Source organism: Eumetopias jubatus, unplaced genomic scaffold, assembly GCF_037043125.1.
Source record: "Eumetopias jubatus isolate StellerSeaLion01/CBP00866 unplaced genomic scaffold, mEumJub1_p1.0 scaffold_10, whole genome shotgun sequence".
Classification (NCBI taxonomy): Eukaryota; Metazoa; Chordata; class Mammalia; order Carnivora; family Otariidae; genus Eumetopias; species Eumetopias jubatus.
Genome location: NW_028274816.1, coordinates 7156860 through 7173331, shown reverse-complemented (window position 1 = coordinate 7173331; position 16472 = coordinate 7156860). Strand labels below are relative to the sequence as shown.

Sequence of the window (16472 nt, the reverse complement as noted above, 5' to 3'; positions counted from 1 at the left end):
GTTACGAGAGCGAGCATTGGGCATACGGAGACGAATGATGACACTTCGGGGAACAGTCTCCAGGACTTAGCATTTTGCTGCGGGCAAGGCCTGGGAGCTGGAAGTGGAGCGCGGTGTGTCATAGGGGACAGACCAGGAGGCATGCGTCCCTTCCCCTTTTGTCTGTGGGTGGGGAGTGGAGGCACGAACGCCAGTCACTGCGTGAAGAGCTGCCATTCGTCTGCCTTGAAGAGGGCAGCTGTGACAGGACACAACAGAAGGGACCCGTCTAGTGTCTGGGGGCCAGAGAAGGCTTCCTTATTCCTTAGCAAGGTGATGCTTAGGTTGGTCCCAAAAAAGTGAGTGAGGGTGAGGGCCTGGGGGTACGAGACATCGAAGCAGCCGGGAAGAGCCAGATGCATTTGAGGGCTAACCGGGGAGCCTCTTAGTGTCTTCGTGCGTTGCACTCCGCTCTCAAAACGCCGGTGGAGTTCCTTCACTTAGAAGTGGAACTGGTGCTGTCTTGGGGGGAGAAGAAAAAAAAAACAACTCACTTTTTGCTTTTATGTGAACTTTTCATAGTAGAAGTTTATATGGTCTTGGATCAAAGGAAGTGCTGCCAGACTGAGAACATGTGCTTTCTAGTACAGCTCTGGTGGAAATTTGGTGGGAAGGAGATGCAACTAACAATTTAGGGGACACCTTAAGATCTGCCCCTTTCTTTGTGTCCAGCGGTCTGTCTGCCCTTGCTCTGCTGCCTTGCATTTCTGGCTCCTGGAGGCAGGGTCAACGTGGCCCAGGCCCAGCTGGCTCCGCACGTGGCAGCAGCCCCCGAAGAGCCAGCATCCTGGTGTAAGGTGCAGGCTTTGCCCCTGTTGTTTCTCAGCTGCTTCTTCCTGCCAAATTCCAGACTGCTTGCTGAGAGGGAGAGAAGACCCATTTTAGGTGTGCCACCTTCCTTACTAGTGCTTTCAGTTTATCACCATGGGCACCTGTGGCCGCAGCCTCTGTTCCAGGGTGGAATAGCATGCCTCGTAGATACCAGTTTTTCCTGAATAGATTATGAGTTCTTGTCTTTAATCAGGTGTTTTTCCTTAGTCTTTTGCTAACCTTTTCTACTGGTTTACTTCCATCAAAATAGTTTCAACCTTTAAATCCTTAATTTTTTTTAAGCAAAATGCGACGTGATTATAAAGAATTATAAGAAACAGTAGAGCATAATGAAAAGGACCAGATTCAGGTCCTGGCTACATTCCTCCCTTGCCGAGATTATCGTAGGTGAAAGATGGGTGTACGAAGGGCCACCCAGGCTCCTGGACAGAGTCACGTAGACGCCATGAAGCAGTGTGCGTGCAGACAGCCCACAGAGCGCCCCCAGGGCTCCTTATCACGTGCACCTCCCACACCAGGCCCACTCTTGTTTCAGAACCAGGTTACTGCCCTGTGAGACTGGGAATGACAACTGGAAGGCTTCAGTCTGGAGTGAATACTTTGCAGGGGTTCAAAGAAGACAAAAGGAACAAAGTCACTCCAGGTAAGGCTTCATGTTTCTCTCCTCGCTCCAGCAGTTAGGGGGGTAGAAAAGCATAATTACCATTTCTTTAACTCTCTTGGTGGTAGTTTGGCAACATGAATCAGCTGTTTTATTAACTTCGGAAGAAACTGAAAAATCAGCTGTTAGTATTCAAAATGAGTTTTGTGCTTTCTTTCCTCTGTCTCCCCTTTGTGGGGAAAAAGTCACTTGAGTTGTGACTTCCCAAGGATCCGGGAGGGGAAGTAGCTACCTTGGATTTGTTACACCAGTCAGTGAGGTAATAAAATTAGAAGGGAATGATCTTTAATAAAACAAATTAGATTGACATGCAAGTGAAAGAACAGTACTGTAGTATTTGATTTCTGTCCACAGTGTTATACTTGAACTACGGACCCTACAGTTCTTATGCTCCACATTATGACTCCACATTTGCAAATATCAGCAAGGACGATTCGGATCTGATCTATTCAGCCTACGGGGAAGACTCTGATCTTCCCAGTGATTTCAGGTAAATGACCAGTTCTTCATATCCGGAATGCCACGTTCTTCTGAAACACTGATAGACCCGTGTATATCCAAGGGGTGTGGTCCGAACCGGAGGTGTAACCTTGAGACTCTTAGTCCACATGTAAGTCCTGAGGTGAATAAGGTCACCTTAGGGAGGAAGCAGAGAGCAGGAGTAAGTCCAGGACTGAGCCCTGGAGCCTCCGTCATTGAGAGAGTCTTATTTCTCTTGGAAGGTTTCCCCAAGGGGCATTTCATGTCACTGTGTTCTTGATATTGTTTAGTTCGCTCAAGATGATAAAGGTAAATCTATAAATAGGGTGTTGTACCTAGACGGGAATTTTTACACCATGGCGTGTAAATTAAGGCGCGTCTGACAGAAACAGTTGGCTGGGATAGGAAGATTCAGCCGACGGAGGTGATTTATATGGAAGTGACTTTCCCAACTCTCTTTCAGCATCCATGAGTTTTTGGCCACGTGCCAGGATTATCCCTATGTGATGGCAGACAGTTTACTGGATGTTTTAACAAAAGGAGGCCATTCTAGAACCCTGCAAGAGTTGGAGATGGTAAGAAGGCTGCTAAAGAAACGGGTAATTCATTATTGGCTCTTAGTATTAGTCACTCAGTGTTATGAAACCATGGGAGTCACCAGGGTGACAGCTGAGCTGCATTCCCCTGAAAAGCCAGGCCGGCTTGGGCGGGGACCGTGGGTGGAGGACAATGAACGGAAACGGGTAAGTCAGCTACCAGGGTCTGTGAGGGCCAGGAGACTGTCATTATCTCCCAATCTTGGGAATGTAGGAATCAGAATGGGGTTGACGACTCAGAAGTCAGCTGGTGCTGTGTACCCTAACAAAAAAGGAAGTTCCACTGGCTTGGAACTGAATTGACTAAAATGATAGAGAATGTTCTTTTCTTTATTACTCAGTAAGAACACAGTGATGGGACCACAAGGAAAAAAGCTTCCGCTTTGCTCTGTTATTAACACTTGTAACCTGTCTCCAGTCCAGTCGGACATAGTTCATCTGGAATAATTCACACCCTCGGCTCCAAGATTAGAACCAGAAAATGTTCCTCCTGATAAGTAGAAGAGAGTCCAGCTCCAGAATGTCCTTGTCACCACAGTTAGAAGAACCCTGTGTCTCTGGGGGTCCTAGCTCTTCCTGAGGGCTGTGGCCGCCGCCACCTTGTCCTCTGCCGCATGTGGCTGCCAGTCCCTGGGTGACTCTCAGCAGTGCTGAGTCAGCACCTCACATTCAGTGAGAGTTGCTGTACATGCAGGCTTTGCGCAGGAACGGCTTTCCTCATGTGACCTAAAAAACATGCCACTGCTCATCTGTTCAGAAATATTTTTCCTTTGACCGTCCCAACAATCTGAATTAATTGTCTTGAGCTAAAATTGAATAGCTTTCATTTGGTTGGTAGGGCAGTAGATTTCAGATCTAAAGTTTCTCTGTCCATTGATCCAGCAGTTCTCAGACTATATCTTAGAAAATTAAAAAAAGTTGTATATAAGGATGCCTTGTTTATAATTTTAAAAAATTGGGAATTGGTTAAAAAATCATAATACAACCTTTCAAAAAAAAAGATCACATCATCATTGATTTTGGGGCATGATACATTTGCCTGTTGTTTAGGTATGTGTGATCTCTGACGGCTAGGATTATGGGAAGCTTTCACATTCTCCATAGCGTTTGAATATTTTACAGTAATCCTCTGCTATCCGAGAATATTGCTCTCTTAATGCAAATTAGTCCCTAGAGTGCCTCCTATTTTCTCCCTGCCACAGATTTTCCTGTTGTTGAAAACCGACTCCATTTAGTAGGTATTTCTCTGCTATTTACCAGATACCTTCATTCATATATATATATATATATATACACACACACACACACACACACATATATATATATATAGCTTTTTGCTCAGGAACAGAAAGATCATTCTTGGAGTTACCAGTAATAGGTACTCTTGACTCTCAAATACTCTCAAAATGCCACTTATTGGGGCGCCTGGGTGGGTCAGTCATTAAGCGTCTGTCTTCGGCTCAGGTCATGATCCCAGCGTCCTGGGATGAAGCCCCGCATCGGGCTCCCCGCTCTGGGAAGCTTGCTTCTCCCTCTCCCACTCCCCTGCTTGTGTTCCTGCTCTCACCATCTCTCTCTTGCTGTCAAATGAATAAATAAAATCTTTTTTAAAAAAAATGCCACTTATTATATCTAATTTGTTTTAGGTTTAAAAAAATTCCAGTAATCCATATTCTTATTCTTTGCCTTGAAGCTCCTAATATTTTTTTTATTTTCCTTGATATTTACCTCTTTAATATATTTTTTAATAAAAAGCTGTTTGTCTTTATACTTCTAGCCATCACCTGAAGATGAAGGCCAGACAAGGATCCTTGACCCAGCAAAAGAAATGGAGGTGATTATATTTTATTCTTCATAAAAAGTATTTAAATGGAGGATAAGCTAAAAGGCCTAAGTGATAAAGCTTTGTTTTAAAAGAGCATTATTTATTGCGTATCTCCGTAAATAAAGCAGTCTCTGCGTGTGGGGGGCGGGGCAGCAGCTAGGGCAGCACGCAAGCATGGGAGCCTGGAGGCCAGCCCCGGGACCGCACAGCGTAAGTGCACACATTGTAGGAACACGGGTTGCAGAGGCCAGCTGCTCTGCATGGCCAAGGCGGCCCTCACAGAGTGCGTGCTGGGCCAGCTGGGCCGGGAAAGATAAAGAGACATTCTCCCAGCAGGCGGTGGGAAGTGGGCCGAAACTGTATGTATAGTCACAGAAGCAGACATGCATGGACGGGGCCCGTGTGCGGAGAGCGCAGTCGACGTGTGAGCGTGGGGTGCCTGGGCGGAGGAGGGGAGGTGGGGAGGCCTGCATGGGTGAGGCCCTGATGACACAGAGGCTGCAGGAAGTGCCGAGAAGCTGAGATTTTACCCCAGAAGACAGGAAGCTCTGAGGAAACGAGGGGAGAGGGGCTGGAGGAGGGGACCCAAAGAGCTCTGGGGCTTGTCTGAACAAAACGCTGACGAGCGTGGCAACACAGAGGAAGGGGCTAAAGATAGACAGTAAAGACCAGTACAGTAGAAGTCAGGTCCACAGGACCTGGTGCATGAGGTAGCTCGTGGCATCATGAGCTCCCATCACAGTGTGGGGAAAGGGGCTCCCCTCCAGCAGGAAGAGAAGCTGTACTCGGCGTCCCACACGGGGGTGACTGGGGACGTTGTTGGGGTGGCGGGGGATTCCCAGATCTGGGTTGCAGGTGTGCAGGTCTGGAAGTTGTTGGTGTAAAGGGAGTGTTTCACTATAGTCATTCAAGTGAACGAGATTGTCCAGAGAGAACACTGGGTAAAGGCTGAAGGACAGAACCTTGGAGAAGCCCAGTAGGTGAGGTAGAAAAACCACGAAAAGAAGGACATGCAGGAAGGACCCCAGCGAGAGGAGAGTGGAGGCTGTCATTTGTAACCTTCATCAGAGCGGGGTCAGCAAAATGATGGCGACAGGGGTAGGCGGCAGAGAGCTAAATGAGTGGAGGAAGCAGGGACGTGAGGGCAGACAGATGTGAGCCCAGTAACGGAGGGGAAGGAGAACTTGAAGATGAGCTCAAGGAAGGATAGATGTAGGTGTGAATGGTACCCACAGAACCATGTTTGCAAGGAATGAGGCCCCAGCAAGGTCATGTGCTTAGTGAGGGGGCAGGAACGCAAGAAATCTTGAGAATGGGAAAGGAGGCTGGGTAAAAAGTAGGGTGGTGGGGGCTCCGCAGATGGCAAGCCATAAGTATATACTGAGAGTTTCTCCCCACACGCTCTTAGCCATAAGTAGGTAGAGAGATCGGGGGTTCACATAAACATCTATAATGTCATGCCCCAGCATCTAAATGAAACCATTGATTTCTGGTGGTTTGTTATCTGGGCTCATTTCTTCCTCAAAAGCAGTGTTGAGGTTATGGAAACTCTGAGTCTTGTCATTCCAAAAATACAACTCCACCCATTTTAGGATTTTGTTTCTCCCATGTAATACTGACAGCCTGGCTTTGGGGCCAGGAGGTGACCCAGGAAGTATCTCATGCTCGAACTCTACTGTGGGAGTGGAAGCATCCACACTGGGGGCCAAAGCATGGCCTGTGAGTCCCAGAGGAAACTTGATGAGACCACCAGATTGCTCTTGGAAACAAGAGGCATTGTCCCAGTCAACCAGAAGCTCTTCGTGCCATAGGCAGTACCAAGGCTCTCGTTCCTTTCATCTTTGGAGTAGCTGCCAGATGGAACAAAGGATGGGTGTTTCGTAAGACACATCATTTCAGGAACGGAAAGTATGCATTTGTGGATAGTGTTTGGCCCGGATTGGGGAATGGCACTTTGCAAGTATTCTGGGAAGACGGTTTTGTAGGTATCAAAATTGTAACTCCAAAGTAAATAGGTGGAATAACTTGGCCTGTAAACACAGACCATCTTAATGATTTCTCATTCTAGCAAGCCCAAATAATTGCTTTTTTTTTTAAAGCAGATTACCGAAATAGAGCCAGCAGGCCGTTTAGATTCCAGTAATCAGGACCGGCTCACAGCACTGAAAGCAGTAACAAATTTTGGTGCTCCTGTTGAAGTTTTTGACTCTGAAGGTGAGTGTCACTTCATATCCCGGGCAGTCAATGATTTAATGTCACATTAGTCCAGTTTGACATAGCCGTTCACCACAGGAAGATCTTGGCTGGCCGTGCTTCCGTGAAGAGTAAAGCATGTCTCTGGTATTAATTTCATTGAGGAGAGAAGACTAGCCAATAAATAGCAAAACCCCAGAGCATAGGACTCACTTTACTGCACAAGATCAAACATAAGTGTGTTCATGTTTTCTTTAGTGTGTTTTTGTTCGTACCACACAGAAGCTGAAATGTTCCAGAGGAAACTTGATGAGACCACCAGATTGCTCCGAGAGCTCCAGGAAGCCCAGAACGAGCGCCTGAGCACCAGACCCCCTCCCAACATGATCTGTCTCTTGGGTCCCTCTTACAGGGAAATGCATCTCGGTATGTTACGCCTCCGGTAAGAGGAGAATCGGGGGATACTTAAAGGGAGAACCTTCTGAGAAGTGGTACTACTGTCAGCAGAGCTGAAGTGAACCATGGATGGTTTCTTTTTTGAACAATGTGGGGGTTGGGGGTGCCGACTGACCTCCCTCCTCCCCCACCCCACGCAGTTGAAAATCCACGTGTAATTTTTGACTCCCCCCAAACTTTACTGTAATAGCCTTCTGTTGACTGGAAGCCTTACCTACAAACAGTCAACTAACATGTATTTTGTACATCACATGTATTACATACTGTTTCTTACAGTAAAGCTAAAGAAAATATTAAAAATGAAGAGAATAGGTTTACAGTCCTGTATTTATCCACAAAAAAAAAAAAAAAAAATCTGTGTATCTTCTGCGGACCAGCACAGCTCCAACCCCTGGTGTTCCAGGGTCAACTTCCTATTGCTCTTTTGGGTTTTGTTTATTATTATGTAAAGGAACCACGTTTTAACACCTAGAACTGTTTTCTTTTCCCTAGCTGAACAGGTAACCAACAATCTGAAAGAACTTGCGCAGCAAGTCACTCCAGGCGACATTGTCAGCACATACGGAGTTCGAAAAGCAATGGGGATTTCCATCCCCTCCCCCATCGTGGAAAACAACTTTGTAGATTTAACGGAAGGTACATGCCCTGTGTGTCTGGGAGGATGGAGGACTGTTGTGAGTTAAAGGAACATCAGTCCTCTGCCCTCAAGTAATATTGGAAAGATTTTTGTCTCTGCGTGTTGGTATTGTATAAACTTTTTATTAATTCTTTAGACAAGACGTAAAGGAAATAAAGATTTGACACATTTGCAAAAAAAACCCTACAATGATACCCTAGTGGTATATCTAGTCTTTAACCTTGAACATGGTAAAGAAGGGCTGTCAGCACTTATTCTTCTGGATGATACCTTTACCTTTTAATTAAAAGGGAAAAAGTGCTGAATGAGGCCATAACTTTTCCTTTCAGATTTTGAAGAACCGAAAAAGACTGATGTTGCCGAGTGTGGACCCAATGGGATTTGAAGCTCACTGGTATTTCATTATATATTCTGTACATATTTTTTTCATTCTTAACTTGGAAATGCTTTTCAGAAGATACTAAATATTTGTAAATTGTGTTTTTAATTAAACTTTGGAACAATTAATTTTAATGTTCCAGAGATTGGACTTGTATTAGGTAATAAAGCTGAGCCTGGGACTATGAGCTGTGTTGTGCTGTCAGCTGAGTTGCTCCCTGACCTTTCCCCAGCGCTGAAGTGATAGAGAAACACTTAGGAAATAAAACAGCCTTTTCAGGACCCTTCGTTAAAAGCAGCAAGTCCCCCAAATAATTGAACTCCCTCGTTTTACTACATTTGTCAGAACTCCTCATTAAAGAAATTATAACCAAAGAGTTCCGACTTAGATGATTTATTCAAAGAAGGGCCTCGTGAGGAAGGACTAGGAGGGACTCTGACCTGTTGCCATCCGGAGTGGGCCTGGGCACGGTGAGTCGGAATGACAGGGCCACTTCCTTAGGGCACACACGGGACCGGAGCTCAGACTCTTCTCTAAAATCCCCATCCGGTGAGATTTTCCATCGTTATACCATGAAAACAAATACTAGTAGATTCTAAAATTCTTAAGTGTATGTCCCCTGCATACCTGATGGGAATGATGTCCTCCTATAGAAGGATGAGGTGACGAGGTACCTCCCCTATGCCACCCTCTCTCTCCCCCAACCCCCCAAAATCACACCAGGAGTTTCATAGTACTAACCTATCTGGTGGTCCTGTTTGGTTTATTTTTTCCATTTTTGAGAGGGTCACTTAGAACTACAGTAAAAGGAGAAGCCAGATAAGAAAGGGAATCACAGAACTTAAAGGAAAATTTACGTTTCTGTTCACTGTTTCTCCCGGGCCACTTCTGCCTCAGCATGTCCCCTGAACTGAGAGTCCTCTAATTTTATCTGAACTACAAAGGTCGGTTGCTTGAGCAGATAATGGAGTAGGAGACCAGGAGACATGAGGTCCTCTTCCATAACCAGGCACCACGCAGCAGCCTGCTTCAGGAAACCTTGCTTGGGTTATGCAGAGCCCTTGTAAGAGAGACCCCCTTTCCTCTCCCCCGCCCCCCCCCCCCGGCTGGGAGCCTTTTTATTTCCCTGACTTTGAAAACGAACATTTAGCAAGAACAAGTGGGGTGAAGGAAAACTGATTCTCCACGACGACCCATTCTTAAAAACCTACTAAAAATCATATGCCAAAAGAACTTCAAAATTGTTCAGTTATGTATTTCAAGTCTTTTTAGAGTTTAATCTTCCGATTATAATTCAGGCAGTGATTTTCTTAAATAGACCAAGAAAACTGAAATTCAAAACACTTTAGGACATTTTTTTCCAAATTGCTGATTTAATATATGAAAGGCTGAACAAAGTAGAAACACTGGTACTTTATAAAAATGAAGTATAACATTTTGAAACAAATGTTACAGATCTATAAATATTCAGTATACAGAGTAATTCCTGGTTATTTGGATGTACCCTCTCAAAACCTGTTTTTGGACATGACCTATTATATACACCATGTACACAGTGGTTAATGATCTTCTTTTCTTAATTTTAATGAGTAAACCAGAAAATGTCAGGTGTGACTTTCACTAGAGTCGGGGAGGCCCCCTTCACGCCGGCCCATGACCCCTAGGAAAGGTCAGTGTTAGAAAAGATACTTGTCCTCTCATAAAACAGAATGACACCTGTGAGGAAGGGGCCTGGCCCCTGGAAAACACACTAAGCAAATGTGACTGCAGGTGCCTTTTAGGGTCCGTTCCACACAATAGTCGGCACATCAGAAACTCAAAACTTCCAAAAATGTGCTTATCGGAGCACCGTGCTTGAATTGGAAATAAAAAGGACTGGATTTCTGTTGCGGGAGGAAAAAAGTAATTTAATATTGCGAGAGTAGAAGTAGGCCCACCTCAGAGAGACCCAGCATGCCTAGGTGTGTCCGGTATTGTATCCGTGACAGAACCTTCCTGACCTCCGAGGAGAGCCCTGCCGAGAGGCCCTGGTCGCTGCCGATTTACCTGTCCGGGTCGCAGTGTAGCACTCACCCGAAACCAGCCCTTTATGTGAAAAGTTGGTGCAGAAAAGCAGTTTTTAAGTGAGGTTACCCCTTAACAGCATTTTTGCCGTAAAATTCCTTTGTACAGCAAGTTCCTGTAATTCATTCATCTCTCTCCCAGTGACACGCAAGCCTCAGCCACTAGCACATCTGGCTTCACTGGGCAAACGAGATAAGCCCCTTCTCAGGCTGATAAGCCCCAGACGTGGCCTGAGCAGACAGCGGGTTCAGCTTCAGTCCTCCCTGCCCTTGGCTGCAACCCTGTGTCCGCTTTTGAAGCTTCCCATACGCAAGATTTCCTGTAATGGCTGGGGGCTCCCAGAGGACCCCGAGCTGGGAATCCCTGCTCTGCAGTGAAATGCAGCTGTGTGAGAAACCCTGGGCGCGCACTCTGGTGATGAGGCAGCAAAGCTGATCCAGAAAAAGGAATAGGCAGTTTGGTTCCTTCTCACCTGGAAATACAACTCAAGCTGACTTCTGAGTCTTTTGAGAACTGAAGCTCTGTGAGACACATCTCGCGAACCTGGCGTTTCGCACTTGCCTTGATTCATGCGGTTCAGAGCAAGACCAGCCCAGCATTTCCGAGCGGGCTGGCTTCCCACATACGGGAACCTCTTTGCGCACTCATGTGGAGCAGAAGCTTTTCATTTTGAAGCTCAAGTTAGGTGTGAGGACTAAAGGAAGGAAGTGCTACAGGTTGTCTGTGTCCTGTCTGCACAGATTCCATTCCTTTCCACCACAGAAGCTAAGATTTAGCGGAAGACTGCAGGGGAGAGCCCCACACATGGGGGAGCAGTCGGGGAGGGGCTAGGAGGTGGTGCCTCATTTCCTGAGCCACGCCACCGCCTGCCTTCTTGCCGTGAGCCACACTCCAGGCCCAACCACCCCCGGCTGAGCCGACACAGAAACGGACACCGGACAGTAGGTTCTCCTTCGGTGTCAGTGGTTAAAAAGACAGTACGCTGGAGGGAAGAGACTTTGTCTAGCATCTAAGAAGTCACTAAAAAGGATAAAACCTCCACCAATCGTATAGCCATTTAAAACATACACACGCTAGAGATGACAAGAGGTAGCAAATGTCCGCTGTGGTTTTTCCTCCCTACTGTGTGAAACCACAGATTGAAAACGGCCTTTTCAGCTCTGTTTGCCAGAATGCCTGTGTGAGCAATGCAGAATCCTGTGGCTGATCCGCTGGGGCAAAAAGGAGTACCCAGCCCATCCCGGACAACTCGTCCTAGTTCCGTACCTAGAAAAGACCGGGCCTGCGTGTGCAGCTCACAGGCCAGGCAGGGTATGTACGGCTCATGCTCCGAGATCGCCACAGCAGCAAGGGGACTGAGCAGCTGAGCCTCATGAGGGAGCCTGTCCACGCTGTCTAGAGGCTGCGGTGCAGACTCCGATGGCACAGAGGTCCTGGCTACCTGTGGGTGGCAAGGCTCCGTGGTCGCCTCAGGCGAGGGTCTGATGCATGTTCCCAGAAATCCTGTAGCACAAATCCGAGGAAGCTACGCATAGCCATCTGCAGGAGTAGTGACGACCAAACCCTTGGAATGCCTTTGTGACTGGCGTGGGGCTGAGTGCTCCCCTTGGCTTGTCTCAGGGAAGGAAATCCGCTTCCAGCATGTTCTGCACCTACCAGAAGCCCTCAGTTGAGTCCCAACCCTTGGAACTTGGCAGTGTCTGTACAGACAAAGTAAGTCCTCAGCTCGCCTTTGCCTTTGACGTTGATCAGTCCCCGGCACTCGCAAGAATAACCTAGTCCCTGGAGGATGGTGCATGTCTCTTCAGTAACCTGAAAAGAAAAGGCCGACAGTCCTGGGAAGCAGGAAGAACACCCGCTGTGGGGGGTCAGGCAGAAACCAGCCCCAAGCAGCACACGTCTGGTGTCCCTGAAGCACGTCAGGGCTGGAGTCACATTGCTGACCGATGCCCGGGTCCCCGCGCCTCTGCAAAGTTCCTCCCCCTGTGGTCATAGTTTCCCCAGCTGGGTTGTACCTGGATCTTGCCAAGTTCTCCAGTGCTCTCCATCCGGCTGGCAACGTTGACCGTGTTTCCCCAGATGTCATACTGAGGCTTTCGTGCCCCGATCACTCCAGCAATCACGGGCCCGTGGTTTATGCCTGAAGGGGACATTTGCAGTTGGCGGGTCAGGGAGGCCAAGCCTGAGGCTCTGCCCTTAGCAGCAGCCACAGAAAACACTGACCAACACTGACCAACCTCTGAAATGGCTAGAGGGTGCTTCCCAAGCCCATGACAGGAGTGCTCATTTGGGGTGCATGAGAGGCACTCCCCGGGTGGCCCTCTTCCGGCTGCTTGCTCCAGAAGTTGGGCTGCAGTTAGCACTTTTCTAGTATCTGCTCATCTCCCAACCAAGAACAAACAGGCTGTGAGCACCAGCCCTGTAGCTAACACGGAGTAGTTAGGTCAATAACTTGGCTTTGTTCTCAGGACGTTGTAAGATTTACAGAAAGTGATTTTGGGGTTCTCCATTTTCTGTAGGGTTCTGTTTCTATCTACTCAAAACTTCCAAAGCTAACTTTATAAACAATGCCAAGAAAAAGTAATTGCCCTGTCGCCAGCGTTGCAAGGCCAAGAAGGCATTCTCAAGGCTTTCCCGCTAGACGGTGAAGTGCACCGTCAGGCCTGAGCGTGCGCTTGCCAGGAGGCATGGGCCCCAGCCGCCCTCCCCGAGCCCGGCCCCGCTCTCTGGGCCCTCACCAACTCGGAGGCGGAAGGAGTTGAAAGAATGCCGGTTGATGCCGTCCAGCTTGCTCATCAGGGCGATGCTGAACTCCACCATGATGCCAATGTGCGCGTACTGCCGCTCCAGGTCCTGCGGGACAGAGCGCTGCGCACGGGAGCCGCAGGTCCCCTGCCCCGACTTCCCGCCTGCACTGCGTGTCAGGCCGGCAGGAGGCTGAACTGTGAGGGCCTCTGCCCCTCCCTCATAGGACAGGCCTGGGACCTGCTGAATCCCCCCTAGCGGGGGACTGGGACGTGAGGCCACCAGCTCAGCTCAGTACCTGGTTCTCAGTCCCTGAGGGGCTGCTGAGCCCCGCAGCTGCCATGTACGTGCTGCCGATGGTCTTGATCTTCTCCACGCTGCTGAACTTGGGCTTTAGGAGCAGCTGCAGGACAAAAGGGACACCCCGAGGTCTGAGAAGGGCTGGGGTCCCTCCCGCCACTGCTCCTAATGCCGACATTTCTCACGTTCGGCCTTCCCTTGTGAGTGGACAGCCGAGTCCATGCAGGGACGAGGTCTCTGGTTCTGTCCCTGCTGCCTGGTCCTCCTATTCGCGTCAGGACTCTCATTCTTAAGGAGCAAGCACAGCCCAACAGGATCTACCCAGGAATGTCGAATGTTCACAGCTAAGAATGAAATCCAAGGGGCGCCTGGGTGGCTCAGTCAGTTAAGCATCTGACCCATGGTTTCAGCTCAGGTCATGATCTCAGGGTCCTGGGATCGAGCCCCACATCGGGCTCCGCGCTGAGTGTAGAGTCTGCTTAAGATTCTTTCTCTCCCTCTCCCTCTGGCCCTGTCCCCCGCTTGTGTGCTCTAAGTAAATTCTTAAAAAAAAAAAAAAAATTCAGGGGCACCTGGGTGGCTCAGTCATTGGCTTTCGGCTCAGGTCACGATCCCAGGGATCGAGCCCCGCATCGGGCTCCCTGCTCAGCGGGGAGCCTGCTTCTCCCTCTCCCACTCCCCCTGCCTTGTTTTCCCTCTCTCGCTGTCTCTATCAAATAAATCTTAAAAAAAAAAAAAAAAAATGAAGTCCAAGCCGACGGACTTCCTCAGAAAGAGGTGGCAGCATGGGCTTGGCTGGGACTCAAACTACAGCAGCCTCCCTTACCCACTCCCAGACCCCGGTGGCTGCCTGGCACCGTAGGGTCCCAAGCCCTCCACAGCGTGTGCTCTCTGGCCCACGAACTCGCCTGTGATGAGGTTTAGTTAGAAATCAGGCATGGTGAAAGATTAACAACAGAACCACACGCCCTGATAAAAGTTACGTGAAGGGTCCCTCTCTCAAAAACTCTTCCTGTACTGCATTCGTTCCTCCTCCTCCTGGTGATGAGATGAGGTGAGGCACATGACGGGGACACTGTGACACGGCGTTCGGCCACTACCGACCTCCTGGCCGTGTGTCGGGAGGGGGGGTCATCTGCTGCCGGGGCGCAGCTCACGCGGTCAGCAAACCACAGGTAAGGGCACCGCTGCCTTCTTCAAGGACCTACATCTGACCTGAGCTGGCTGCCCCTCGCAGAGAAGGTAACAAAGCGCTTACTGAGGGAAACATGGGAGAAAGGCGCACGCGTCCCTCTCCTGATCTGGGGGGGCCCGCACCCTGCCCTCCGCGCCAGGCCGAACCTCATCGAAGTCGGCGATGATCTCGTTCAGCAGGCGCAGACACTCCAGCCCCTCCTTGTTGACGTCGCACTCCGTGTAGAAGACTTTGAAGTCCGGCACGGACGCGAACATGACACACACGCAGTCGTAGGACTGATGGTACCAGTCCTGGATGGGGGCGGGCAGAAGACGACCTTGCGCCAGCCGGCCGGGGCGGGGGGACAAGCAAGCACAGGGACGCGGCCCCCTGGCCGTCCCACGAAACTTTCAGGGCCCGGGGGCGCAACGTGAGTGTCGCTCGGCCTGCCTTACGCCTGAGACTCCCATCTGAGTGCACTGGTTGGGGCGGGCTCGGGGTGGTTCTGGCTCTGCACTACCCTGGGTCCCAGGGCTGAGGCTGAGAGCCCCGGGGGGCGGGCCAAGGTCACAGTCAGGGGGCCTGGGTCCTCTTCCGTAAACCGCTGCGGCACGGAACCCGTGAGCCACAAACATTTTCATCCGCACGGACCAACCGGACCACAGAGGCCTGGACACGCAGCTGGTGCCCAAACCACCCGCCCCCGGGCGGCCCCACGTCCCAGGGGTGAAAACCGCGGGCCCCAGGTACCCTCCGTCTCCCCCTACCCTGGGCCACCCAGCGCCCGCCGGCGCCACACCTCATTTAACTTGTCACCAATGAAGTGAGCGGCCACGTGGGCTGGCAAGACATTCTCCAGAAGAAGGCGGTTCACATTCTCCATGGTTTCAAACTCCTCGTGCTCCTTCTTGAACTTCTTCTTCCACAAACAGTCCAGGCGGCAGTAGTAGTCAATCTGCGGACAGCGGGCAACATCGGTGTCCTGGCCGCCTTGAGCCGGGACACGGGGACACCCGTGTAGCCCCGGGGCCCGCTGAGCCAGCCCCTCAGCGCTTCCACCCTGCGTCCCTGGCTAATGTCCCCAGCTCAACGGCCACTTCCCTGTGGCCCCAGAATGCCAGTCAGCTGGGACTCGGTTCTCAAGTGACCCACGTGACCAAATGTCACTGGCATCCTGTGGGGAGGGGATGCAGGGAGGTGAGGACCCGGCGACCCCTGCCCCCGGGGGCCAGGGCTTCCGTACGGGGCTGGGCGCTGCCTCCCATGCAGCCCCAAATCTGCAGACGCCCCGGCCTGGTTGTGTGTCCCCCCCCCGCCCCCCTGCTGAGCACAAGGCCGTACCTGTCTGGAGAGCATGAGAAGGGTGACGTAGAACAGAACCAGGTAGAAATTGGTCATCGCCTTCGCGTCCTTCCACACACACAACGGGGAGCTGCTGGGCACGAAGGGGAAAGGCCAGAGTCGCTCGCACCCGGCCTTCAGACGCAGGCCCGGGACGACAGTTGCCGTCAGCTCACATCCTCAGGGCACAGACGCAAAACAAGCGACTTCGGGGTGGCAAGAGAAGACGGTCTGACTGGGAGGTGGGGGAGGCCTCACTGAAGTGATGGAGCCTGAAGGAAAAGCACTCCAGGCAGGTGAGGGGACAGCCAAGCACTCCTCCAAGTCAGGGACTGCAGCTGTCAGCAGACCCAGGGGAGCAGATTTGGTTCTGGGCCCCCAAATCCAAGGGGAGCCAGGCCCCTCTCCTCAACCCACCTGGGGCTGAGAGCCCCCAGAAGCACACACACGCCATCCCTTCCCACGCCACAGGGCTCAGCCACCAGTCCAGGGACAGACCAGAGACAACTGTTCTTTCCAGAACTCTGGAGATCCGGGACACGGCTCAAGGAGGGGGACCAGGCTAGAGCTGAAGCCTCCCCCCCCGCACCCCAAGAATGGTGTAGAGACAGAAGGACCCAGGAAGCCTCCGTGGGACTCGGGACAATCCCCAGAGAACCTGCAGATGAGTGACACTCCAGCTCTGAGTGTACAGACCTGGGACCATCACGCCCCCTCCTGTAAAACAGAGACCATGCCACCTGCCAGC

At 50.4% G+C, this 16472-nt stretch overlaps 2 protein-coding genes across 10 annotated transcripts in view; one reads left to right on the top strand and one right to left on the bottom strand.

The window, feature by feature from the left end:
* BRD7 (bromodomain containing 7) overlaps positions 1-8471 on the top strand; it is a 41484-nt gene extending 33013 nt beyond the window's left edge. Inside the window, exons 10-17 of one of the 4 annotated variants that reach the window (XM_028096356.2) lie at positions 1406-1513; positions 1886-2021; positions 2475-2610; positions 4385-4441; positions 6532-6646; positions 6908-7051; positions 7574-7717; positions 8048-8471. In XM_028096356.2, the coding sequence (XP_027952157.1) occupies positions 1406-1513; positions 1886-2021; positions 2475-2610; positions 4385-4441; positions 6532-6646; positions 6908-7051; positions 7574-7717; positions 8048-8103 (896 nt within the window). In that variant the 3' untranslated portion in view covers positions 8104-8471. The remainder of the gene's footprint in view (positions 1-1405; positions 1514-1885; positions 2022-2474; positions 2611-4384; positions 4442-6531; positions 6647-6907; positions 7052-7573; positions 7718-8047) is intronic. The other 3 variants (XM_028096357.2, XM_028096358.2, XM_028096360.2) reach the window with 3 other exon arrangements.
* Positions 8472-9441: 970 nt separating this feature from the next.
* Positions 9442-16472, bottom strand: part of ADCY7 (adenylate cyclase 7) — a 54279-nt gene continuing 47248 nt past the window's right edge. For 5 of the 6 annotated variants that reach the window (XM_088027359.1, XM_088027360.1, XM_088027357.1 and 2 more), the window contains 7 exons: positions 15725-15815; positions 15183-15338; positions 14548-14694; positions 13205-13309; positions 12900-13014; positions 12177-12301; positions 9442-11973 (listed from right to left, as the gene is read on the bottom strand). In XM_088027359.1, the coding sequence (XP_087883485.1) occupies positions 11827-11973; positions 12177-12301; positions 12900-13014; positions 13205-13309; positions 14548-14694; positions 15183-15338; positions 15725-15815 (886 nt within the window). In that variant the 3' untranslated portion in view covers positions 9442-11826. Of the gene's footprint in view, positions 11974-12176; positions 12302-12899; positions 13015-13204; positions 13310-14547; positions 14695-15182; positions 15339-15724; positions 15816-16006; positions 16442-16472 lie in introns of those variants that run through there. The other variant, XM_088027362.1, reaches the window with a different exon arrangement.